Consider the following 24,165-nt stretch of genomic DNA (forward strand, 5'->3'; position numbering starts at 1 on the left):
CCATGTTAAGGTATACAGTTTTACGATATCAAATGCAAACATCATGTTAAGGTGTGCAGTTATTACGATATCAAATGCAAACATCATGTTAAGGTGTGCAGTTTTGATGGTATCGCAGGCAAACATCATGTTAAGGTATACAGTTTTACGATATCGCATGCAAACATCATGTTAAGGTGTGTAGTCTTTACGATATCGCAGACAAACATCGTGTTAAGGTGTGCAGTTATTACGATATCAAATGCAAACATCATGTTAAGTTGTGCAGTTATTACGATATCAAATGCAAACATCATGTTAAGGTGTGTAGTCTTTACAATATCGCATGCAAACATCATGTTAAGGTGTGCAGTCTTTACAATATCGCATGCAAACATCATGTTAAGGTATACAGTTTTACGATATTGCATGCAAACATCATGTTAAGGTGTGCAGTTATTACGATATCAAATGCAAACATCATGTTAAGGTATACAGTTTTACGATATCGCATGCAAACATCATGTTAAGGTTTACAGTTTTATGATATCGCATGCAAACATCATGTTAAGGTGTGCAGCCTTTACAATATCGCATGCAAACACCATGTTAAGGGATACAGTTTTACGATATCGCATGCAAATATCATGTTAAGGTGTGCAGTCTTTATGATATCGCAGGCAAACATCGTGTTAAGGTGTGCAGTTTTTACGATATCGCAGGCAAACATCGTGTTAAGATGTGCAGTCTTTACGATATCACAGGCAAACATCGTGTTAAGATGTGCAGTCTTTAAGATGTAAACATTAAGGTGTGATCAGGTTATATTGTGTTTTAGTTGAAGCTAACCTTGTGATTTAAAATGTATTAATGCTTGACCAGTAGCCACATGCCTATGCAAATAATAAATATATACAGAGGTATTGGCATAGTAATAATCTATAATGTAAATGAGTTGAATAGTTACTAAACAAATTAATCTATTCACTCAGTGTAATTTGTTACGTATTGTCAACTGATTTGTCACATAGATGTCAGTGATGTGCTATTTCAGCACTATATAATGCTGATGGCATAACTATACAGTGATGTTTAATGTGGCCAATCACACATCTAACCATAAGACATAAGAGAATTTACATAATTTATTATTTGTTCAAAGAGATAAAATTTCATGTGTTATCATTTCTCAATCCTCAGACCAGTAATACAATTTTTTACCAGTCTGAGCTCAATCTAAAAAGTCGGTACACTGCTTTCATGTTCATTTCAACACTTTCTGGACTGCAGTCGTCCACGACACACTTTTTTATTATAATAGGTCAAGAAAGGTCACAATTGGGAGTGAATGTATGGTGTGTATGATCGTGTTGTTAGACCAAAGTTCTTGTTCCTAACAATCGATGTGACATATTTTAAAACAGTGTAAATTCGCTCTCTTAATTCATTGATAATCTTTGTTGAAATTGTATTCGATATGTTTATTTTCGATTACAATAAATAACAACACCTACAACACCTTAGTCTGGCTGACCCGATTAATATTTTAACTTGATGAAAGCATTGTCTGCAATGTTTTTTATGCATTCTATTGATTGATTATTACCTACTACTATATGGATTGAATGTAGTGGTTGAGGATATCAACATGTGATAGAGATTGAATGTAGTGGTTGATGATATCAACATGTGATAGAGATTGAATGTAGTGGTTGGTGATATCAACATGTGATAGAGATTGAATGTAGTGGTTGATAATATCAACGTGAGATAGAGATTGAATGTAGTGGTTGATAATATCAACATGTGATAAAGATTGAATGTAGTGGTTCATGATATCAACAGGTGATAGAGATTGAATGTAGTGGTTGATGAAATCAACATGTGATAGAGATTGAATGTAGTGGTTGATGATATCAACATGTGATATAGATTGAATGTAGTGGTTGATGATACAAACATGTGATAGAGATTGAATGTAGTGGTTGATGATATCAATATTTGATAGAGATTGAATGTAGTGGTTGATGATATCAACATGTGATAGAGATTGAATGTAGTGGTTGATTATATCAACATGTGAAAGAGATTGAATGTAGTGGTTGATGATGATACAAACATGTGATAGAGATTGAATGTAGTGGTTGATGATATCAACATGTGATTGAGATTGAATGTAGTGGTTGATAATATCAACATGTGATAGAGATTGAATGTAGTAGTTGATGATATCAACATGTGATAGAGATGGAATGTAGCGGTTGATGATATCAACATGTGATAGAGATTGAATGTAGTGGTTGATTATATCAACATGTGATAGAGATTGAATGTAATGGTTGATGATATCAACATGTGATAGAGATTGAATGTAGTGGTTGATGATATCAACATGTGATATAGATTGAATGTAGTGGTTGATAATATCAACATGTGATAGAGATTGAATGTAGTGGTTGATGATATCAACATGTGATAGAGATGGAATGTAGCGGTTGATGATATCAACATGTGATAGAGATTGATTGTAGTGGTTGATAATATCAACATGTGATAGAGATTGAATGTAGTGGTTGATGATATCAACATGTGATATAGATTGAATGTAGTGGTTGATGATACAAACATGTGATAGAGATTGAATGTAGTGGTTGATGATATCAACATGTGATAGAGATTGAATGTAGTGGTTGATGATATCAATATTTGATAGAGATTGAATGTAGTGGTTGATGATATCAACATGGGATAGAGATTGAATGTAGTGGTTGATTATATCAACATGTGAAAGAGATTGAATGTAGTGATTGATGATGATACAAACATGTGATAGAGATTGAATGTAGTGGTTGATGATATCAACATGTGATTGAGATTGAATGTAGTGGTTGATAATATCAACATGTGATAGAGATTGAATGTAGTAGTTGATGATATCAACATGTGATAGAGATGGAATGTAGCGGTTGATGATATCAACATGTGATAGAGATTGAATGTAGTGGTTGATTATATCAACATGTGATATAGATTGAATGTAGTGGTTGATGATATCAACATGTGATATAGATTGAATGTAGTGGTTGATAATATCAACATGTGATAGAGATTGAATGTAGTGGTTGATGATATCAACATGTGATAGAGATGGAATGTAGCGGTTGATGATATCAACATGTGATAGAGATTGAATGTAGTGGTTGATAATATCAACATGTGATAGAGATTGAATGTAGTGGTTGATGATATCAACATGTGATATAGATTGAATGTAGTGGTTGATGATACAAACATGTGATAGAGATTGAATGTAGTGGTTGATGATATCAACATTTGATAGAGATTGAATGTAGTGGTTGATGATATCAACATGTGATAGAGATTGAATTTAGGGGTTAATGATATCAACATGTGATAGAGATTGAATGTAGTGGTTGATGATATCAACATGTGATAGAGATTGAATGTAGTGGTTGATTATATCAACATGTGATAGAGATTGAATGTAGTGGTTGATGATGATACAAACATGTGATAGAGATTGAATGTAGTGGGTGATGATATCAACATGCGATTGAGATTGAATGTAGTGGTTGATAATATCAACATGTGATAGAGATTGAATGTAGTAGTTGATGATATCAACATGTGATAGAGATGGAATGTAGCGGTTGATGATATCAACATGTGATAGAGATTGAATGTAGTGGTTGATTATATCAACATGTGATAGAGATTGAATGTAATGGTTGATGATATCAACATGTGATAGAGATTGAATGTAGTGGTTGATGATATCAACATGTGATATAGATTGAATGTAGTGGTTGATAATATCAACATGTGATAGAGATTGAATGTAGTGGTTGATGATATCAACATGTGATAGAGATGGAATGTAGCGGTTGATGATATCAACATGTGATAGAGATTGAATGTAGTGGTTGATGATATCAACATGTGATAGAGATTGAATGTAGTGGTTGATAATATCAACATGTGATAGAGATTGAATGTAGTGGTTGATGATATCAACATGTGATAGAGATGGAATGTAGCGGTTGATGATATCAACATGTGATAGAGATTGAATGTAGTGGTTGATGATATCAACATGTGATAGAGATTGAATGTAGTGGTTGATGATACAAACATATGATATAGATTGAATGTAGTGGTTGATGATACAAACATATGATAGAGATTGAATGTAGTGGTTGATGATATCAACATGTGATAGAGATTGAATGTAGTGGTTGATGATATCAACATGTGATAGAGATTGAATATAGTGGTTGATGATAGAAAAATATGATAGAGATTGAATGTTGTGGTTGATGATACAAACATATGATAGAGATTGAATGTAGTGGTTGAAGATAGAAACATGTGATATAGATTGAATGTAGTGGATGATGATATCAACATGTGATAGAGATTGAATGTAGTGGTTGATGATATCAACATGTGATAGAGATTGAATGGAGTGGTTGATGATATCAACATGTGATAGAGATTGAATGTAGTGGTAGATGATACAAACATATAATAGAGATTGAATGTAGTGGTTGATTATACAAACATATGATAGAGATTGAATGTAGTGGTTGATGATGTCAACATGTGATAGAGATTGAATGTAGTGGTTGATGATATCAACATGTGATAGAGATTGAATGTAGTAGTTGATGATATCAACATGTGATAGAGATTGAATGTAGTGGTTGATGATATCAACATGTGATAGAGATTGAATGCAGTGGTTGATGATATCAACATGTGATAGAGATTGAATGTAGTGGTTGATAATATCAACATGTGATAGAGATTGAATGTAATGGTTGATAATATCAATATGTGATAGAGATTGAATGTAGTGGTTGATGATACAAAAATATGATAGAGATTGAATGTATGGTAGATGATACAAACATATGATAGAGATTGTATGTAGTGGTTGATGATATCAACATGTGATAGATATTGAATGTAGTAGTTGATGATATCAACATGTGATAGAGATTGAATGTAGTGGTTGATGATACAAACGTGATAGAGATTGAATGTAGTGGTTGATGATATCAACATGTGATAGAGATTGAATGTAGTGGTTGATTATATCAACATGTGATAGAGATTGAATGTAGTGGTTGATGATGATGATGATGATACAAACATATGATAGAGATTGAATGTAGTGGTTGATGATATCAACATGTGATAGAGATTGAATGTAGTGGTTGATGATATCAACATGTGATAGAGATTGAATGTAGTGGTTGATGATACAAACATATGATATAGATTGAATGTAGTGGTTGATGATACAAACATATGATAGAGATTGAATGTAGTGGTTGATGATATCAACATGTGATAGAGATTGAATGTAGTGGTTGATGATATCAACTTGTGATAGAGATTGAATATAGTGGTTGATGATAGAAAAATATGATAGAGATTGAATGTTGTGGTTGATGATACAAACATATGATAGAGATTGAATGTAGTGGTTGAAGATAGAAACATGTGATATAGATTGAATGTAGTGGATGATGATATCAACATGTGATAGAGATTGAATGTAGTGGTTGATGATATCAACATGTGATAGAGATTGAATGCAGTGGTTGATGATATCAACATGTGATAGAGATTGAATGTAGTGGTAGATGATACAAACATATAATAGAGATTGAATGTAGTGGTTGATTATACAAACATATGATAGAGATTGAATGTAGTGGTTGATGATGTCAACATGTGATAGAGATTGAATGTAGTGGTTGATGATATCAACATGTGATAGAGATTGAATGTAGTAGTTGATGATATCAACATGTGATAGAGATTGAATGTAGTGGTTGATGATATCAACATGTGATAGAGATTGAATGCAGTGGTTGATGATATCAACATGTGATAGTGATTGAATGTAGTGGTTGATAATATCAACATGTGATAGAGATTGAATGTAATGGTTGATAATATCAATATGTGATAGAGATTGAATGTAGTGGTTGATGATACAAAAATATGATAGAGATTGAATGTATGGTAGATGATACAAACATATGATAGAGATTGTATGTAGTGGTTGATGATATCAACATGTGATAGATATTGAATGTAGTAGTTGATGATATCAACATGTGATAGAGATTGAATGTAGTGGTTGATGATACAAACGTGATAGAGATTGAATGTAGTGGTTGATGATATCAACATATGATAGAGATTGAATGTAGTGGTTGATTATATCAACATGTGATAGAGATTGAATGTAGTGGTTGATGATGATGATGATGATACAAACATATGATAGAGATTGAATGTAGTGGTTGATGATATCAACATGTGATAGAGATTGAATGTAGTGGTTGATGATATCAACATGTGATAGAGATTGAATGTAGTGGTTGATGATACAAACATATGATATAGATTGAATGTAGTGGTTGATGATACAAACATATGATAGAGATTGAATGTAGTGGTTGATGATATCAACATGTGATAGAGATTGAATGTAGTGGTTGATGATATCAACTTGTGATAGAGATTGAATATAGTGGTTGATGATAGAAAAATATGATAGAGATTGAATGTTGTGGTTGATGATACAAACATATGATAGAGATTGAATGTAGTGGTTGAAGATAGAAACATGTGATATAGATTGAATGTAGTGGATGATGATATCAACATGTGATAGAGATTGAATGTAGTGGTTGATGATATCAACATGTGATAGAGATTGAATGCAGTGGTTGATGATATCAACATGTGATAGAGATTGAATGTAGTGGTAGAATATACAAACATATAATAGAGATTGAATGTAGTGGTTGATTATACAAACATATGATAGAGATTGAATGTTGTGGTTGATGATATCAACATGTGATAGAGATTGAATGTAGTGGTTGATGATATCAACATGTGATAGAGATTGAATGTAGTAGTTGATGATATCAACATGTGATAGAGATTGAATGTAGTGGTTGATGATATCAACATGTGATAGAGATTGAATGCAGTGGTTGATGATATCAACATGTGATAGAGATTGAATGTAGTGGTTGATAATATCAACATGTGATAGAGATTGAATGTAATGGTTGATAATATCAATATGTGATAGAGATTGAATGTAGTGGTTGATGATACAAAAATATGATAGAGATTGAATGTAGTGGTAGATGATACAAACATATGATAGAGATTGTATGTAGTGGTTGATGATATCAACATGTGATAGATATTGAATGTAGTAGTTGATGATATCAACATGTGATAGAGATTGAATGTAGTGGTTGATGATACAAACGTGATAGAGATTGAATGTAGTGGTTGATGATATCAACATGTGATAGAGATTGAATGTAGTGGTTGATTATATCAACATGTGATAGAGATTGAATGTAGTGGTTGATGATGATGATGATGATACAAACATATGATAGAGATTGAATGTAGTGGTTGATGATATCAACATGTGATAGAGATTGAATGTAGTGGTTGATGATGATAGAAAAATATGATAGAGATTGAATGTAGTGGTTTGTGATATCAACGTATGATAGAGATTAAATGTAGTGGTTGGTGATATTAACGTGTGATAGAGATTGAATGTAGTGGTTGATGATATCAACATGTGATAGAGATCGAATGTAGTGGTTGATGATACAAACATGTGATAGAGATTGAATGTAGTGGTTGATAATATCATCATGTGATAGAGATTGAATGTAGTGGTTGATGATATCAACGTGTGATAGAGATTGAATGTAGTGGTTGATAATATCAACATGTGATAGAGATTGAATGTAGTGGTTGATGATATCAACATGTGATAGAGATTGAATGTAGTGGTTGATGATACAAACATGTGATAGAGATTGAATGTAGTGGTTGATAATATCAACATGTGATAGAGATTGAATGTAGTGGTTGATATTGATACAAACATGTGATAGAGATTGAATGTAGTGTTGATAATATCAACATATCATAGAAATTGAATGTAGTGGATGATGATATCAACATGTTATAGAGATTGAATGTAGTGGTTGATAATATAACATGTGATAGAGATTGAATGTAGTGGTCGATAATATCAACATGTGTTAGAGATTGAATGTAATAGTTGATAATATCAACATATGATAGAGATTGAATGTAGTGGTTGATGATGATACAAACATATGATAGAGATTGAATGTAGTGGTTGATGATATCAACATGTGATAGAGATTGAATGTAGTGGTTGATAATATCAACATGTGATAGAGATTGAATGTAATGGTTGATAATATCAACATGTGATAGAGATTGAATGTAGTGGTTGATGATACCAACATGTGATAGAGATTGAATGTAGTGGTTGATAATATCAATATGTGATAGAGATTGAATGTAGTGGTTGATGATACAAAAATATGATAGAGATTGAATGTATGGTAGATGATACAAACATATGATAGAGATTGTATGTAGTGGTTGATGATATCAACATGTGATAGATATTGAATGTAGTAGTTGATGATATCAACATGTGATAGAGATTGAATGTAGTGGTTGATGATACAAACGTGATAGAGATTGAATGTAGTGGTTGATGATATCAACATATGATAGAGATTGAATGTAGTGGTTGATTATATCAACATGTGATAGAGATTGAATGTAGTGGTTGATGATGATGATGATGATACAAACATATGATAGAGATTGAATGTAGTGGTTGATGATATCAACATGTGATAGAGATTGAATGTAGTGGTTGATGATATCAACATGTGATAGAGATTGAATGTAGTGGTTGATGATACAAACATATGATATAGATTGAATGTAGTGGTTGATGATACAAACATATGATAGAGATTGAATGTAGTGGTTGATGATATCAACATGTGATAGAGATTGAATGTAGTGGTTGATGATATCAACTTGTGATAGAGATTGAATATAGTGGTTGATGATAGAAAAATATGATAGAGATTGAATGTTGTGGTTGATGATACAAACATATGATAGAGATTGAATGTAGTGGTTGAAGATAGAAACATGTGATATAGATTGAATGTAGTGGATGATGATATCAACATGTGATAGAGATTGAATGTAGTGGTTGATGATATCAACATGTGATAGAGATTGAATGCAGTGGTTGATGATATCAACATGTGATAGAGATTGAATGTAGTGGTAGAATATACAAACATATAATAGAGATTGAATGTAGTGGTTGATTATACAAACATATGATAGAGATTGAATGTTGTGGTTGATGATATCAACATGTGATAGAGATTGAATGTAGTGGTTGATGATATCAACATGTGATAGAGATTGAATGTAGTAGTTGATGATATCAACATGTGATAGAGATTGAATGTAGTGGTTGATGATATCAACATGTGATAGAGATTGAATGCAGTGGTTGATGATATCAACATGTGATAGAGATTGAATGTAGTGGTTGATAATATCAACATGTGATAGAGATTGAATGTAATGGTTGATAATATCAATATGTGATAGAGATTGAATGTAGTGGTTGATGATACAAAAATATGATAGAGATTGAATGTAGTGGTAGATGATACAAACATATGATAGAGATTGTATGTAGTGGTTGATGATATCAACATGTGATAGATATTGAATGTAGTAGTTGATGATATCAACATGTGATAGAGATTGAATGTAGTGGTTGATGATACAAACGTGATAGAGATTGAATGTAGTGGTTGATGATATCAACATGTGATAGAGATTGAATGTAGTGGTTGATTATATCAACATGTGATAGAGATTGAATGTAGTGGTTGATGATGATGATGATGATACAAACATATGATAGAGATTGAATGTAGTGGTTGATGATATCAACATGTGATAGAGATTGAATGTAGTGGTTGATGATGATAGAAAAATATGATAGAGATTGAATGTAGTGGTTTGTGATATCAACGTATGATAGAGATTAAATGTAGTGGTTGGTGATATTAACGTGTGATAGAGATTGAATGTAGTGGTTGATGATATCAACATGTGATAGAGATCGAATGTAGTGGTTGATGATACAAACATGTGATAGAGATTGAATGTAGTGGTTGATAATATCATCATGTGATAGAGATTGAATGTAGTGGTTGATGATATCAACGTGTGATAGAGATTGAATGTAGTGGTTGATAATATCAACATGTGATAGAGATTGAATGTAGTGGTTGATGATATCAACATGTGATAGAGATTGAATGTAGTGGTTGATGATACAAACATGTGATAGAGATTGAATGTAGTGGTTGATAATATCAACATGTGATAGAGATTGAATGTAGTGGTTGATATTGATACAAACATGTGATAGAGATTGAATGTAGTGTTGATAATATCAACATATCATAGAAATTGAATGTAGTGGATGATGATATCAACATGTTATAGAGATTGAATGTAGTGGTTGATAATATAACATGTGATAGAGATTGAATGTAGTGGTCGATAATATCAACATGTGTTAGAGATTGAATGTAATAGTTGATAATATCAACATATGATAGAGATTGAATGTAGTGGTTGATGATGATACAAACATATGATAGAGATTGAATGTAGTGGTTGATGATATCAACATGTGATAGAGATTGAATGTAGTGGTTGATAATATCAACATGTGATAGAGATTGAATGTAATGGTTGATAATATCAACATGTGATAGAGATTGAATGTAGTGGTTGATGATACCAACATGTGATAGAGATTGAATGTAGTGGTTGATAATATCAACATGTGATAGAGATTGAATGTAGTGGTTGATGATACCAACATGTGATAGAGATTGAATGCAGTGGTTGATGATATCAACATGTGATAGAGATTGAATGTAGTGGTTGATGATACAAACATATAATAGAGATTGAATGTAGTGGTTGATGATATCAACATGTGATAGAGATTGAATGTAGTGGTTGATGATATCAGCATGTGATAGAGATTGAATGTAGTGGTTGATGATACAAATATGTGATAGAGATTGAATGTAGTGTTGATAATATCAACATATCATAGAGATTGAATGTAGTGGTTGTTGATATGAACATGTGATAGAGATTGAATGTAATGGTTGATAATATCAACATATGATAGAGATTGAATTTAGTGGTTGATAATATCAACATGTGATAGAGATTGAATGTAGTGGTTGATAATATCAACATGTGATAGAGATTGAATGTAGTGGTTGATGATATCGACATGTGATAGAGATTGATTGTAGTGGTTGATGATATCATCATGTGATATAGATTGAATGTAGTGGTTGATGTTATCAACATGTGATAGAGATTGAATGTAGTGGTTGATGATATCGACATGTGATAGAGATTGAATGTAGTGGTTGATGATATCAACATGTGATAGAGATTGAATGTAGTGGTTGATGATATCAACATGTGATAGAGATTGAATGTAGTGGTTGATGATACAAACATATGATTGAGATTGAATGTAGTGGTTGAAGATACAAACATATGATAGAGATTGAATATAGTGGTTGATGATACCAACATGTGATAGAGATTGAATGTAGTGGTTGATAATATCAACATGTGATAGAGATTGAATGTAGTGGTTGATGATACAAACATATGATGGAGATTGAATGTAGTGGTTGATGATACAAACATATGATAGAGATTGAATGTAGTGGTTGATGATATCAACATGTGATAGAGATTGAATGTAGTGGTTTGTGATATCAACGTATGATAGAGATTAAATGTAGTGGTTGGTGATATCAACGTGTGATAGAGATTGAATGTAGTGGTTGATGATATCAACATGTGATAGAGATTGAATGTAGTGGTTTGTGATATCAACGTATGATAGAGATTAAATGTAGTGATTGGTGATATCAACGTGTGATAGAGATTGAATGTAGTGGTTGATGATATCAACATGTGATAGAGATTGAATGTAGTGGTTGATGATACCAACATGTGATAGAGATTGAATGTAGCGGTTGATGATATCAACATGTGATAGAGATTGAATGTAGTGGTTGATTATACAAACATATGATAGAGATTGAATGTAGTGGTTGATTATACAAACATATGATAGAGATTGAATGTAGTGGTTGATCATACAAACATGTGATAGAGATTGAATGTAGTGGTTGATGATACAAACATATGATGGAGATTGAATGTAGTGGTTGATGATATCAACATGTGATAGAGATTGAATGTAGTGGTTGATGATATCAACATGTGATAGAGATTGAATGTAGTGGTTGATGATATCGACATGTGATAGAGATTGAATGTAGTGGTTGATGATATCAACATGTGATATAGATTGAATGTAGTGGTTGATGTTATCAACATGTGATAGAGATTGAATGTAGTGGTTGATGATATCGACATGTGATAGAGATTGAATGTAGTGGTTGATGATATCAACATGTGATAGAGATTGAATGTAGTGGTTGATGATATCAACATGTGATAGAGATTGAATGTAGTGGTTGATGATACAAACATATGATTGAGATTGAATGTAGTGGTTGAAGATACAAACATATGATAGAGATTGAATATAGTGGTTGATGATACCAACATGTGATAGAGATTGAATGTAGTGGTTGATAATATCAACATGTGATAGAGATTGAATGTAGTGGTTGATGATACAAACATATGATGGAGATTGAATGTAGTGGTTGATGATACAAACATATGATAGAGATTGAATGTAGTGGTTGATGATATCAACATGTGATAGAGATTGAATGTAGTGGTTTGTGATATCAACGTATGATAGAGATTAAATGTAGTGGTTGGTGATATCAACGTGTGATAGAGATTGAATGTAGTGGTTGATGATATCAACATGTGATAGAGATTGAATGTAGTGGTTTGTGATATCAACGTATGATAGAGATTAAATGTAGTGATTGGTGATATCAACGTGTGATAGAGATTGAATGTAGTGGTTGATGATATCAACATGTGATAGAGATTGAATGTAGTGGTTGATGATACCAACATGTGATAGAGATTGAATGTAGCGGTTGATGATATCAACATGTGATAGAGATTGAATGTAGTGGTTGATTATACAAACATATGATAGAGATTGAATGTAGTGGTTGATTATACAAACATATGATAGAGATTGAATGTAGTGGTTGATCATACAAACATGTGATAGAGATTGAATGTAGTGGTTGATGATACAAACATATGATGGAGATTGAATGTAGTGGTTGATGATATCAACATGTGATAGAGATTGAATGTAGTGGTTGATGATATCAACATGTGATAGAGATTGAATGTAGTGGTTGATGATATCGACATGTGATAGAGATTGAATGTAGTGGTTGATGATATCAACATGTGATATAGATTGAATGTAGTGGTTGATGATATCAACATGTGATAGAGATTGAATGTAGTGGTTGATGATATCGACATGTGATAGAGATTGAATGTAGTTGTTGATGATATCAACATGTGATAGAGATTGAATGTAGTGGTTGATGATATCAACATGTGATAGAGATTGAATGTAGTGGTTGATGATACAAACATATGATTGAGATTGAATGTAGTGGTTGATGATACAAACATGTGATAGAGATTGAATGTAGTGGTTGATGATACAAACATATGATGGAGATTGAATGTAGTGGTTGATGATACAAACATATGATAGAGATTGAATATAGTGGTTGATGATACCAACATGTGATAGAGATTGAATGTAGTGGTTGATAATATCAACATGTGATAGAGATTGAATGTAGTGGTTGATGATATCAACATGTGATAGAGATTGAATGTAGTGGTTTGTGATATCAACGTATGATAGAGATTAAATGTAGTGGTTGGTGATATCAACGTGTGATAGAGATTGAATGTAGTGGTTGATGATATCAACATGTGATAGAGATTGAATGTAGTGGTTTGTGATATCAACGTATGATAGAGATTAAATGTAGTGATTGGTGATATCAACGTGTGATAGAGATTGAATGTAGTGGTTGATGATATCAACATGTGATAGAGATTGAATGTAGTGGTTGATGATACCAACATGTGATAGAGATTGAATGTAGCGGTTGATGATATCAACATGTGATAGAGATTGAATGTAGTGGTTGATTATACAAACATATGATAGAGATTGAATGTAGTGGTTGATTATACAAACATATGATAGAGATTGAATGTAGTGGTTGATCATACAAACATGTGATAGAGATTGAATGTAGTGGTTGATGATACAAACATATGATGGAGATTGAATGTAGTGGTTGATGATATCAACATGTGATAGAGATTGAATGTAGTGGTTGATGATATCAACATGTGATAGAGATTGAATGTAGTGGTTGATGATATCGACATGTGATAGAGATTGAATGTAGTGGTTGATGATATCAACATGTGATATAGATTGAATGTAGTGGTTGATGATATCAACATGTGATAGAGATTGAATGTAGTGGTTGATGATATCGACATGTGATAGAGATTGAATGTAGTTGTTGATGATATCAACATGTGATAGTGATTGAATGTAGTGGTTGATGATATCAACATGTGATAGAGATTGAATGTAGTGGTTGATGATACTAACATATGATTGAGATTGAATGTAGTGGTTGATGATACAAACATGTGATAGAGATTGAATGTAGTGGTTGATGATACAAACATATGATGGAGATTGAATGTAGTGGTTGATGATACAAACATATGATAGAGATTGAATGTAGTGGTTGATGATATCAACATGTGATAGAGATTGAATGTAGTGGTTTGTGATATCAATGTATGATAGAGATTAAATGTAGTGGTTGGTGATATCAACGTGTGATAGAGATTGAATGTAGTGGTTGATGATATCAACATGTGATAGAGATTGAGTGTAGTGGTTTGTGATATCAACGTATGATAGAGATTAAATGTAGTGGTTGGTGATATCAACGTGTGATAGAGATTGAATGTAGTGGTTGATGATATCAACATGTGATAGAGATTGAATGTAGTGGTTGATGATACCAACATGTGATAGAGATTGAATGTAGCGGTTGATGATATCAACATGTGATAGAGATTGAATGTAGTGGTTGATTATACAAACATATGATAGAGATTGAATGTAGTGGTTGATTATACAAACATATGATAGAGATTGAATGTAGTGGTTGATCATACAAACATGTGATAGAGATTGAATGTAGTGGTTGATGATATCAACATGTGATAGAGATTGAATGTAGTGGTTGATGATGATACAAAAATATGATAGAGATTGAGTGTAGTGGTTGATAATTCCAACATGTGATAGAGATTGAATGTAGTGGTTGGTGATATCAACATGTGATAGTGATTGAAAGTAGTGGTTGATGATATCAACATGTGATAGAGATTGAATGTAGTGGTTGATGATATCAACATGTGATAGAGTTTGAATGTAGTGGTTGATGATACAAACATATGATAGAGATTGAATGTAGTGGTTGATGATATCAACATGTGATAGAGATTGAATGTAGTGGTTGATGATATCAACATGTGATAGAGATTGAATGTAGTGGTTGATGATGATACAAAAATATGATAGAGATTGAATGTAGTGGTTGATGATACCAACATGTGATAGAGATTGAATGTAGTGGTTGATGATATCATCATGTGATAGAGTTTGAATGTAGTGGTTGATGATACAAACATATGATAGAGATTGAATGTAGTGGTTGATGATATCAACATGTGATAGATATTGAATGTAGTGGTTGATGATATCAACATGTGATAGAGATTGAATGTAGTGGTTGATGATACCAACACGTGATAGAGATTGAATGTAGTGGTTTGTGATATCAACATATGATAGAGATTAAATGTAGTGGTTGGTGATATCAACGTGTGATAGAGATTGAATGTAGTGGTTGATGATATCAACATGTGATAGAGATTGAATGTAGTGGTTTGTGATATCAACGTATGATAGAGATTAAATGTAGTGGTTGGTGATATCAACGTGTGATAGAGATTGAATGTAGTGGTTGATGATATCAACATGTGATAGAGATTGAATGTAGTGGTTGATGATACCAACATGTGATAGAGATTGAATGTAGCGGTTGATGATATCAACATGTGATAGAGATTGAATATAGTGGTTGATTATACAAACATATGATAGAGATTGAATGTAGTGGTTGATTATACAAACATATGATAGAGATTGAATGTAGTGGTTGATCATACAAACATGTGATAGAGATTGAATGTAGTGGTTGATGATATCAACATGTGATAGAGATTGAATGTAGTGGCTGATGATGATACAAAAATATGATAGAGATTGAGTGTAGTGGTTGATAATACCAACATGTGATAGAGATTGAATGTAGTGGTTGGTGATATCAACATGTGATAGTGATTGAATGTAGTGGTTGATGATATCAACATGTGATAGAGATTGAATGTAGTGGTTGATGATACAAACATATGATAGAGATTGAATGTAGTGGTTGATGATATCAACATGTGATAGAGATTGAATGTAGTGGTTGATGATATCAACATGTGATAGAGATTGAATGTAGTGGTTGATGATATCAACATGTGATAGAGTTTGAATGTAGTGGTTGATGATACAAACATATGATAGAGATTGAATGTAGTGGTTGATGATATCAACATGTGATAGAGATTGAATGTAGTGGTTGATGATATCAACATGTGATAGAGATTGAATGTAGTGGTTGATGATACAAACATATGATAGAGATTGAATGTAGTGGTTGATTATACAAACATATGATAGAGATTGAATGTAGTGGTTGATCATACAAACATGTGATAGAGATTGAATGTAGTGGTTGATGATATCAACATGTGATAGAGATTGAATGTAGTGGCTGATGATGATACAAAAATATGATAGAGATTGAGTGTAGTGGTTGATAATACCAACATGTGATAGAGATTGAATGTAGTGGTTGGTGATATCAACATGTGATAGTGATTGAATGTAGTGGTTGATGATATCAACATGTGATAGAGATTGAATGTAGTGGTTGATGATACAAACATATGATAGAGATTGAATGTAGTGGTTGATGATATCAACATGTGATAGAGATTGAATGTAGTGGTTGATGATATCAACATGTGATAGAGATTGAATGTAGTGGTTGATGATATCAACATGTGATAGAGTTTGAATGTAGTGGTTGATGATACAAACATATGATAGAGATTGAATGTAGTGGTTGATGATATCAACATGTGATAGAGATTGAATGTAGTGGTTGATGATATCAACATGTGATAGAGATTGAATGTAGTGGTTGATGATGATACAAAAATATGATAGAGATTGAATGTAGTGGTTGATGATACCAACATGTGATAGAGATTGAATGTAGTGGTTGATGATATCAACATGTGATAGAGTTTGAATATAGTGGTTGATGATACAAACATATGATAGAGATTGAATGTAGTGGTTGATGATATCAACATGTGATAGAGATTGAATGTAGTGGTTGATGATGATACAAAAATATGATAGAGATTGAATGTAGTGGTTGATGATACCAACATGTGATAGAGATTGAATGTAGTGGTTTATGATATCATAATGTGATAGAGTTTGAATGTAGTGGTTGATGATACAAACATATGATAGAGATTGAATGTAGTGGTTGATGATATCAACATGTGATAGAGATTGAATGTAGTGGTTGATGATATCAACATGTGATAGAGATTGAATGTAGTGGTTGATGATGATACAAAAATATGATAGAGATTGAATGTAGTGGTTGATGATACCAACATGTGATAGAGATTGAATGTAGTGGTTGATGATATCAACATGTGATAGAGTTTGAATGTAGTGGTTGATGATACAAACATATGATAGAGATTGAATGTAGTGGTTGATGATATCAACATGTGATAGAGATTGAATGTAGTGGTTGATGATATCAACATGTGATAGAGATTGAATGTAGTGGTTGATGATGATACAAAAATATGATAGAGATTGAATGTAGTGGTTGATGATACCAACACGTGATAGAGATTGAATGTAGTGGTTGATGATATCAACATGTGATAGAGATTGAATGTAGTGGTTGATGATATCAACATGTGATAGAGATTGAATGTAGTGGTTGGTGATATCAACATGTGATAGAGATTGAATGTAGTGGTTGATGATGATACCAACATGTGATAGAGATTGAATGTAGTGGTTGATGATATCGACATGTGATAAAGATTGAATGTAGTGGTTGATGTTAAAATGTGGTGTAATGTTGATGTATTTGAACAAAGTGTACTGTCTATTGCTTTACGATGTGTGTGTCAGATATTGGTCTATATGGACCAAATGTTTCATGTATTATTTTATGTCTGAGGTCATATGTCAATCTCTCCATGATGGCTTAATATAACTTAGTTTGACGTCACAGAGAAGTCGTATACATCATAGTGTTTGGGTGGTAACAATGCATTCCTCGTTTTAGTTTAGTATTATTTATTGATAAGGGAGCTTGTGTATGACTTCATACAAAATACCAGATTACATGATTAATTGGCACATCACTTTCAGTGAGTGACTTTGAGAAACCAATGTGTTATTCCTTATGGTATACATGTCACATATTGATGTATGTGAATCTCGATGTGTCATGCCAACTAACAATACCCGATAAGCGGATTGACTACCAGCTGCTATCAACTCACACGTTGTGTTCCTGGTGCTACTGTCGTTTTGTTTGTCACAATCACACTGAACCGTATCTACTATATAATCCATATTGTATGAATGCTCTTTGTAGTTATGAAACTGATAGTAATCAATCGTATACAATTTAGAAGTATCAGAATAATTCTTTCCCTGTATAAATAATCATGTAATATTTATTAGATGTTCGGGTTTGCACACATGACACAACGGCCATTAGCTAAATACGTACTTCGTGATTATTCAAAGATAATGCTGCTCCCCATGAATGTTATCAGCTATTACAACTGTTGGTGCTCGTTTTATCCGTGTATAGTACATTATTGTATTACAGTAATTGTGAATATTATCAAATATAACAACTGGTTGTGTCCGCTCATGTTCGCCAAGTATAATATATTACTGGGTTGTTGAAAAAGATGAGTTTTTAGTCTGGATTTTAAGATATCTATATTGGGTGCTGTGCGGATATTGTTCGGTAGATGAGTTCCTAGTGGAGGCGTAAATATGGTCGCTCACTGTAAGTGTTAAATCTGGTTCTTGGTATGTTGTGTATTTTTATTCTACTAGAGGTGCTTAGTTGTATGAGATCTGTAAAATAAGGTGGAGTCAGATGATGACGAATTTCGTAGGCGGTGAGCAGAACTGTGAATTGGAATATGCAACGCAATACATTCATTGTGTTTAACTACACGAGTTGAGTACATCAACCCAAGACAAGAGTTTGGCCTATTTATCTGATGCTGAAATAAAAACTTTGAAATGTTCTATGATATGGAGAGTGTAGTCAAATATTGTTCTACATACAGATAAGATTGATTGAAAAATTACATTCATTTAGATTTTTCTTACAGGATTTGGAGTGCAATCGAATTTAAATCTGATGGGAAAACGTTTTCCCATCGATGAGTTGCAGCTTGGTCTTTGATTTCATGTAGGGATTCTTATTGTTCACAGTTGATGGACTGGTTCTGGTGTATGTTAGATACAGTAGATTCAGCATTTTCGCGAAATTATGTTGACAAATGGGGGGTGGGTGGAATAACAGTGGTATAAGTACTGAACCTTGAGATATGCTATATTGAAGATGAGTTTCTGATGAGAATTGATCATTAGTATATTCCCGTCTTCCTTGGTTATATTACATTATTGTATACTACAGTAATTGTGAATATTATCAGATATTCAATGTGGAAGTACTCGTGTACCCAGGTATAACACATTATATTACGGTAATTGTGAATATTATCAGATATTCAATGTGGAAGCACTCGTGTACCCAGGTATAACACATTATATTACGGTAATTGTGAATATCATCAGATATTCAATGTGGAAGTACTCGTGTACCCAGGTATAACACATTACATTACGGTAATTGTGAATATCATCAGATATTCAATGTGGAAGTACTCGTGTACCCAGGTATAACACATTATATTACGGTAATTGTGAATATCATCAGATATTCAATGTGGAAGTACTCGTGTACCCAGGTATAACACATTACATTACGGTAATTGTGAATATCATCAGATGTTGGTGTCCATAATCCCAGTCTCGAAGCTAATACTCGGTATATTATGTGATTATGTTATTTCCAAATAAGCGCCCTCGGTTAAATTGTGTGGAATACATTAAATTAGTAATTTACGTTGTTTCAACTTCCTGTCAGTGTCGCATACAGTGTCGGTAGGTGAATGATTTGAGCTTGACACTATAGTGACTACTTTGGCTGCTAAAATGTAAAATTACGCGAATAACAAGTTCGAAGTAGAAACCAATCAAAGGAGTGGCATTTGAGTTCCCTCTCGAATACTTACATTTGTTGTTTTCCGTTGTTCATCTCTGTCTGGAAGTCTCTTAAATTCGTCGTCCAAAGCTGTCATTCCCATTTCTCCTTCGATTTCATCACTATAATCTGCGTCTATCGCCGACGTGACAAGGTTATATTCATTGTATTTAATCTCAGGCAACCTGATCTCACCGGCGATCGGTTTCAAATATTTCGCTTTTTCAATCCCTCTGCTTCTTGGCGCTAATATGTCCCAATATATAGGTAAAATAACAAAGCCGAACACTCCGACAAGAAGAGCCAATCGTCGATATATCGCGTACCGCATTGTATATGTTACAAATTAGAAGCGTATCGTAGACATTTTAGTGATTTTCTCTTGTATATAATGGCAGTATTTGTCTTTTGAACCGTGCAGCTGTGCACGATGCCATAGGTAGTAACATATAAGTATTATTGAAGCGCGGTCACCCGTATAATGCCAACATGTTGCATGTTTATATTGGATACCAGGCTGGAACCTGACAACTATAATATTGACGTCATCATCCTTCAGATGAGAAATATATTACGCCGCTTCTGAGCACGTAGTACACACCTATAATTTGTAATGATATATAATAATAACAAGCAAAAGAGAAGTTATTCTTGTTTATTTGCAAGCAAATTCACACATACTTTATATTCGACTCTTCACAAAAACTGTAGAGTACTGCGGGTACAGTGACACGCATACGTACTTGAGCGCACTGCGACATAATGACACGCGTGTACACTACAGTGCACAGGCAGAGGCGGCGGCAGCTTTTTTTGACTGTTGGGGCTTCGGGGCCAACATTTGCGGTGGATTTTAGTGACAAATATAGATGAGTGTTTGACGCATACAAAGTGCACAGCACGGTATGGTCAATAGGGCAAAGCGAGATACGTTTTGTTTAAACGAGGGATGCAAAACTGTGTTTACGACTGATTATGTATTAACTCCTGCCATATAGTCCCTACTGTGTCATAATTAGTCTCTGAGTGGGTGACACGCAACAATTGTGTAATTGACTGTCAATCGAATTTCAATGCACAAGATGATTTTGAACATGAAGTATATGCCAATATAGGAGTATAAGTATGACGTAATGAGTATGCTGAAATTCACAAATATTCAGTTGAGGTTCTCCATTTCCGGGCGTTGATTATCAGGGATATGTTTTTTATAAATGATCTGCCAGATATGTTTAATTCCAACGCATGTGAACACCCAAGTATAAAGAAAACACCAGTTGTTCTGCAAAATTAGACTATCTGGAAACATACACACGGTATTGGAAACTTAGTAAATATTGTGAAAACAAAGGTTGTGATTTTTAATAAATGTAATAGTCTTCTAAGTGATAGTGTATTCTTTTTCAAGTTGAAGGCAGAAACAAAAAGTCACTCTGATTTCTAATGGAAAATTCCAAGAAGCACTAGAAAATCTAAAAAGAACGGGGCAAGGGGCTTATTTCTACTAAAAAAATATTTAAAAAAATAATATAAAAAGATATAAAAACAACTACATAATGAATTTATCCGGCCAATCTTAGGTTATGGTAGCGATGTCTGGGGCATGAATCCTCGCATAAGTCTGCCATTGAAGAGATCTATACATACTATTCAGATATCTGCTGGGTGTTTCAAAAATGAACCATTTATAAGTATTTATTGAGAAACAGATAGATTTCCACTGGACACATTCATATAAAAAACTAATTAAATATAACAGCCGTGTATTAACTACAGACAACTTATTACTAAAAGAAGCAGCATGACTGTATAAACAAATGAACGACAAATGGTTCGTCGAAGTGAAAATTCAACTAACGAAAATAAATCAAAGAACTGTAATAATAAACACTGATTCAAAAAATGAAACGTAAAAGTAAAAAAAAATATTAAACTTGAAGAATCATTCATAAAGTTATTACTCAGACAGTACACTGCGCGTCGGTCGATACTCCCGCTGTACTGTCTTCGTGCATACTTTGAGGTATCATTGTAACTACCTTATTATTATACATCATTTTCCTTCTTTTCGGATGCCGAAATCCAAAATGTTTAGAACAGAATCAGCGAACTTCTTTGTGTGAAGTCCGGTCAATCCCTGGTGACAGCCATGTTTGTTTTTATTATTAAAGGACGCTTACGCGCGTAACCATTCCATATTCGAAATACCTTATGTAGTTAAGATGAGTAGATTATTCGCATTTGTTTTATTGTCACTTGTACGGCAGCTGGCCGAGGGGTATTGGTACTGAGGGTTTGGCAAGCTGCCTCTACGGACGATTGGCTGAATGAAATGTGATAGCGCCATCTAGAGACATCCAAGCTCGGAGGGATTTTCAAAATGGCGCCGAACGTAAACAACGAGTTAGTGGTTTTGAGTTAATGGTAATTCTCCTCAGGAAATGTCGTCTATCGTCGAAATAATTGAGTTTAAACAGCCAGATTATATAGACAATACACTATATGTATGTGGAATGAAAGGAAGATACGACGAAATTCAGTTGGCGGTATGTAGTAACACAGTCCCTCCACAAACGGTTTGAAATTGGAGTCGAGTCAAAGATTAGGAACAGTCCCCGTTTCGATTTTTAGCTGATGTGATACAAATTGTACAGTACTATACATTTTTTGACGTTTTTACGTTCATGAAAATGTATTTACTAAGCCATATGTTATTATATATTCCCAAAACACAGGATTTATATTTATTTTATTTACTTATTGACTCTTACACAATCCCCGGAGGAAAAGAAAATGGTCACAAAGTACAAGGAGAAATATATATATAAAAAAAACAAAACAAAAACACAATATACTAAATAACAAATAACAAATACAATCACTAAATTACTAAATAATACAAAATCTCTAAAATACAATCTAATATAAAATTACAAAATTGACAGCAGGCATTAAGATGTCAAGCAAGACCCTGCTTCCTGACTTCAAAGCTTTTACTTATGAACTGTGCTACTGGTATAATAATGTTTTCATTCTGTAACAATTCCATGAATTTAAGTCTGATATATAAGTCTGATATAATTTTAAGACACAAACATAAAGGTCCACAAGAGCATAGTGGTCGTTGCCTGTTTGTGTGACCATGATAAAATACCAGAAATTTACGCTTCGCGTGTGTGACAATATCATAGCTGTACAATGCATGAGTACGACCCAAATTTCGATAACTGCATTCTTGACAACTTAGAAAACTATATGAACCAAAAATAACTGAAATAAAAAAAAAGTTGATAATAAATCTAGTTCTGGAAAGTGATATTTTAACTGAGCTTTTCTTTCCAGTGTCATTAAAAATAATGTATATTAATGAGGCTATTTACAAAATAATGGAATTTAGGTTCTCATACATCCTATAATCACTTCAACATATATGCTCTGTGATTATTTGGTTTGTGTTTTCATTGATCAGCTGGGGAGATCAATGACCGAACAGAGTACAATAACATAAGTACTTTTTATCACAGGGGCCTGACGATCTATTCGTCTCAATGCATGGATGTCTATGGAACCGAGCGACTATGTCCCAGTACAGGAC

At 33.1% G+C, this 24,165-nt stretch overlaps 2 protein-coding genes across 2 annotated transcripts in view; one reads left to right on the forward strand and one right to left on the reverse strand.

Annotated features, from left to right (window-relative positions):
- Positions 1 to 20,948, reverse strand: part of LOC102805411 (uncharacterized) — a 33,981-nt gene extending 13,033 nt beyond the window's left edge. The window contains exon 1 of the mRNA XM_085508173.1: positions 20,602 to 20,948. Within this exon, the coding sequence (XP_085364299.1) occupies positions 20,602 to 20,901 (300 nt within the window). The 5' untranslated portion in view covers positions 20,902 to 20,948. The remainder of the gene's footprint in view (positions 1 to 20,601) is intronic.
- A 1,993-nt stretch (positions 20,949 to 22,941) lies between these two features.
- Positions 22,942 to 24,165, forward strand: part of LOC102805268 (RAD52 motif-containing protein 1-like) — a 66,592-nt gene continuing 65,368 nt past the window's right edge. Inside the window, exon 1 of the mRNA XM_085508174.1 lies at positions 22,942 to 23,116. Coding sequence (XP_085364300.1) covers positions 23,012 to 23,116 — 105 coding nt within the window. The 5' untranslated portion in view covers positions 22,942 to 23,011. The remainder of the gene's footprint in view (positions 23,117 to 24,165) is intronic.

This window comes from Saccoglossus kowalevskii, chromosome 14 (genome assembly GCF_978046115.1).
Source record: "Saccoglossus kowalevskii chromosome 14, keSacKowa6.1, whole genome shotgun sequence".
Classification (NCBI taxonomy): domain Eukaryota; kingdom Metazoa; phylum Hemichordata; class Enteropneusta; family Harrimaniidae; genus Saccoglossus; species Saccoglossus kowalevskii.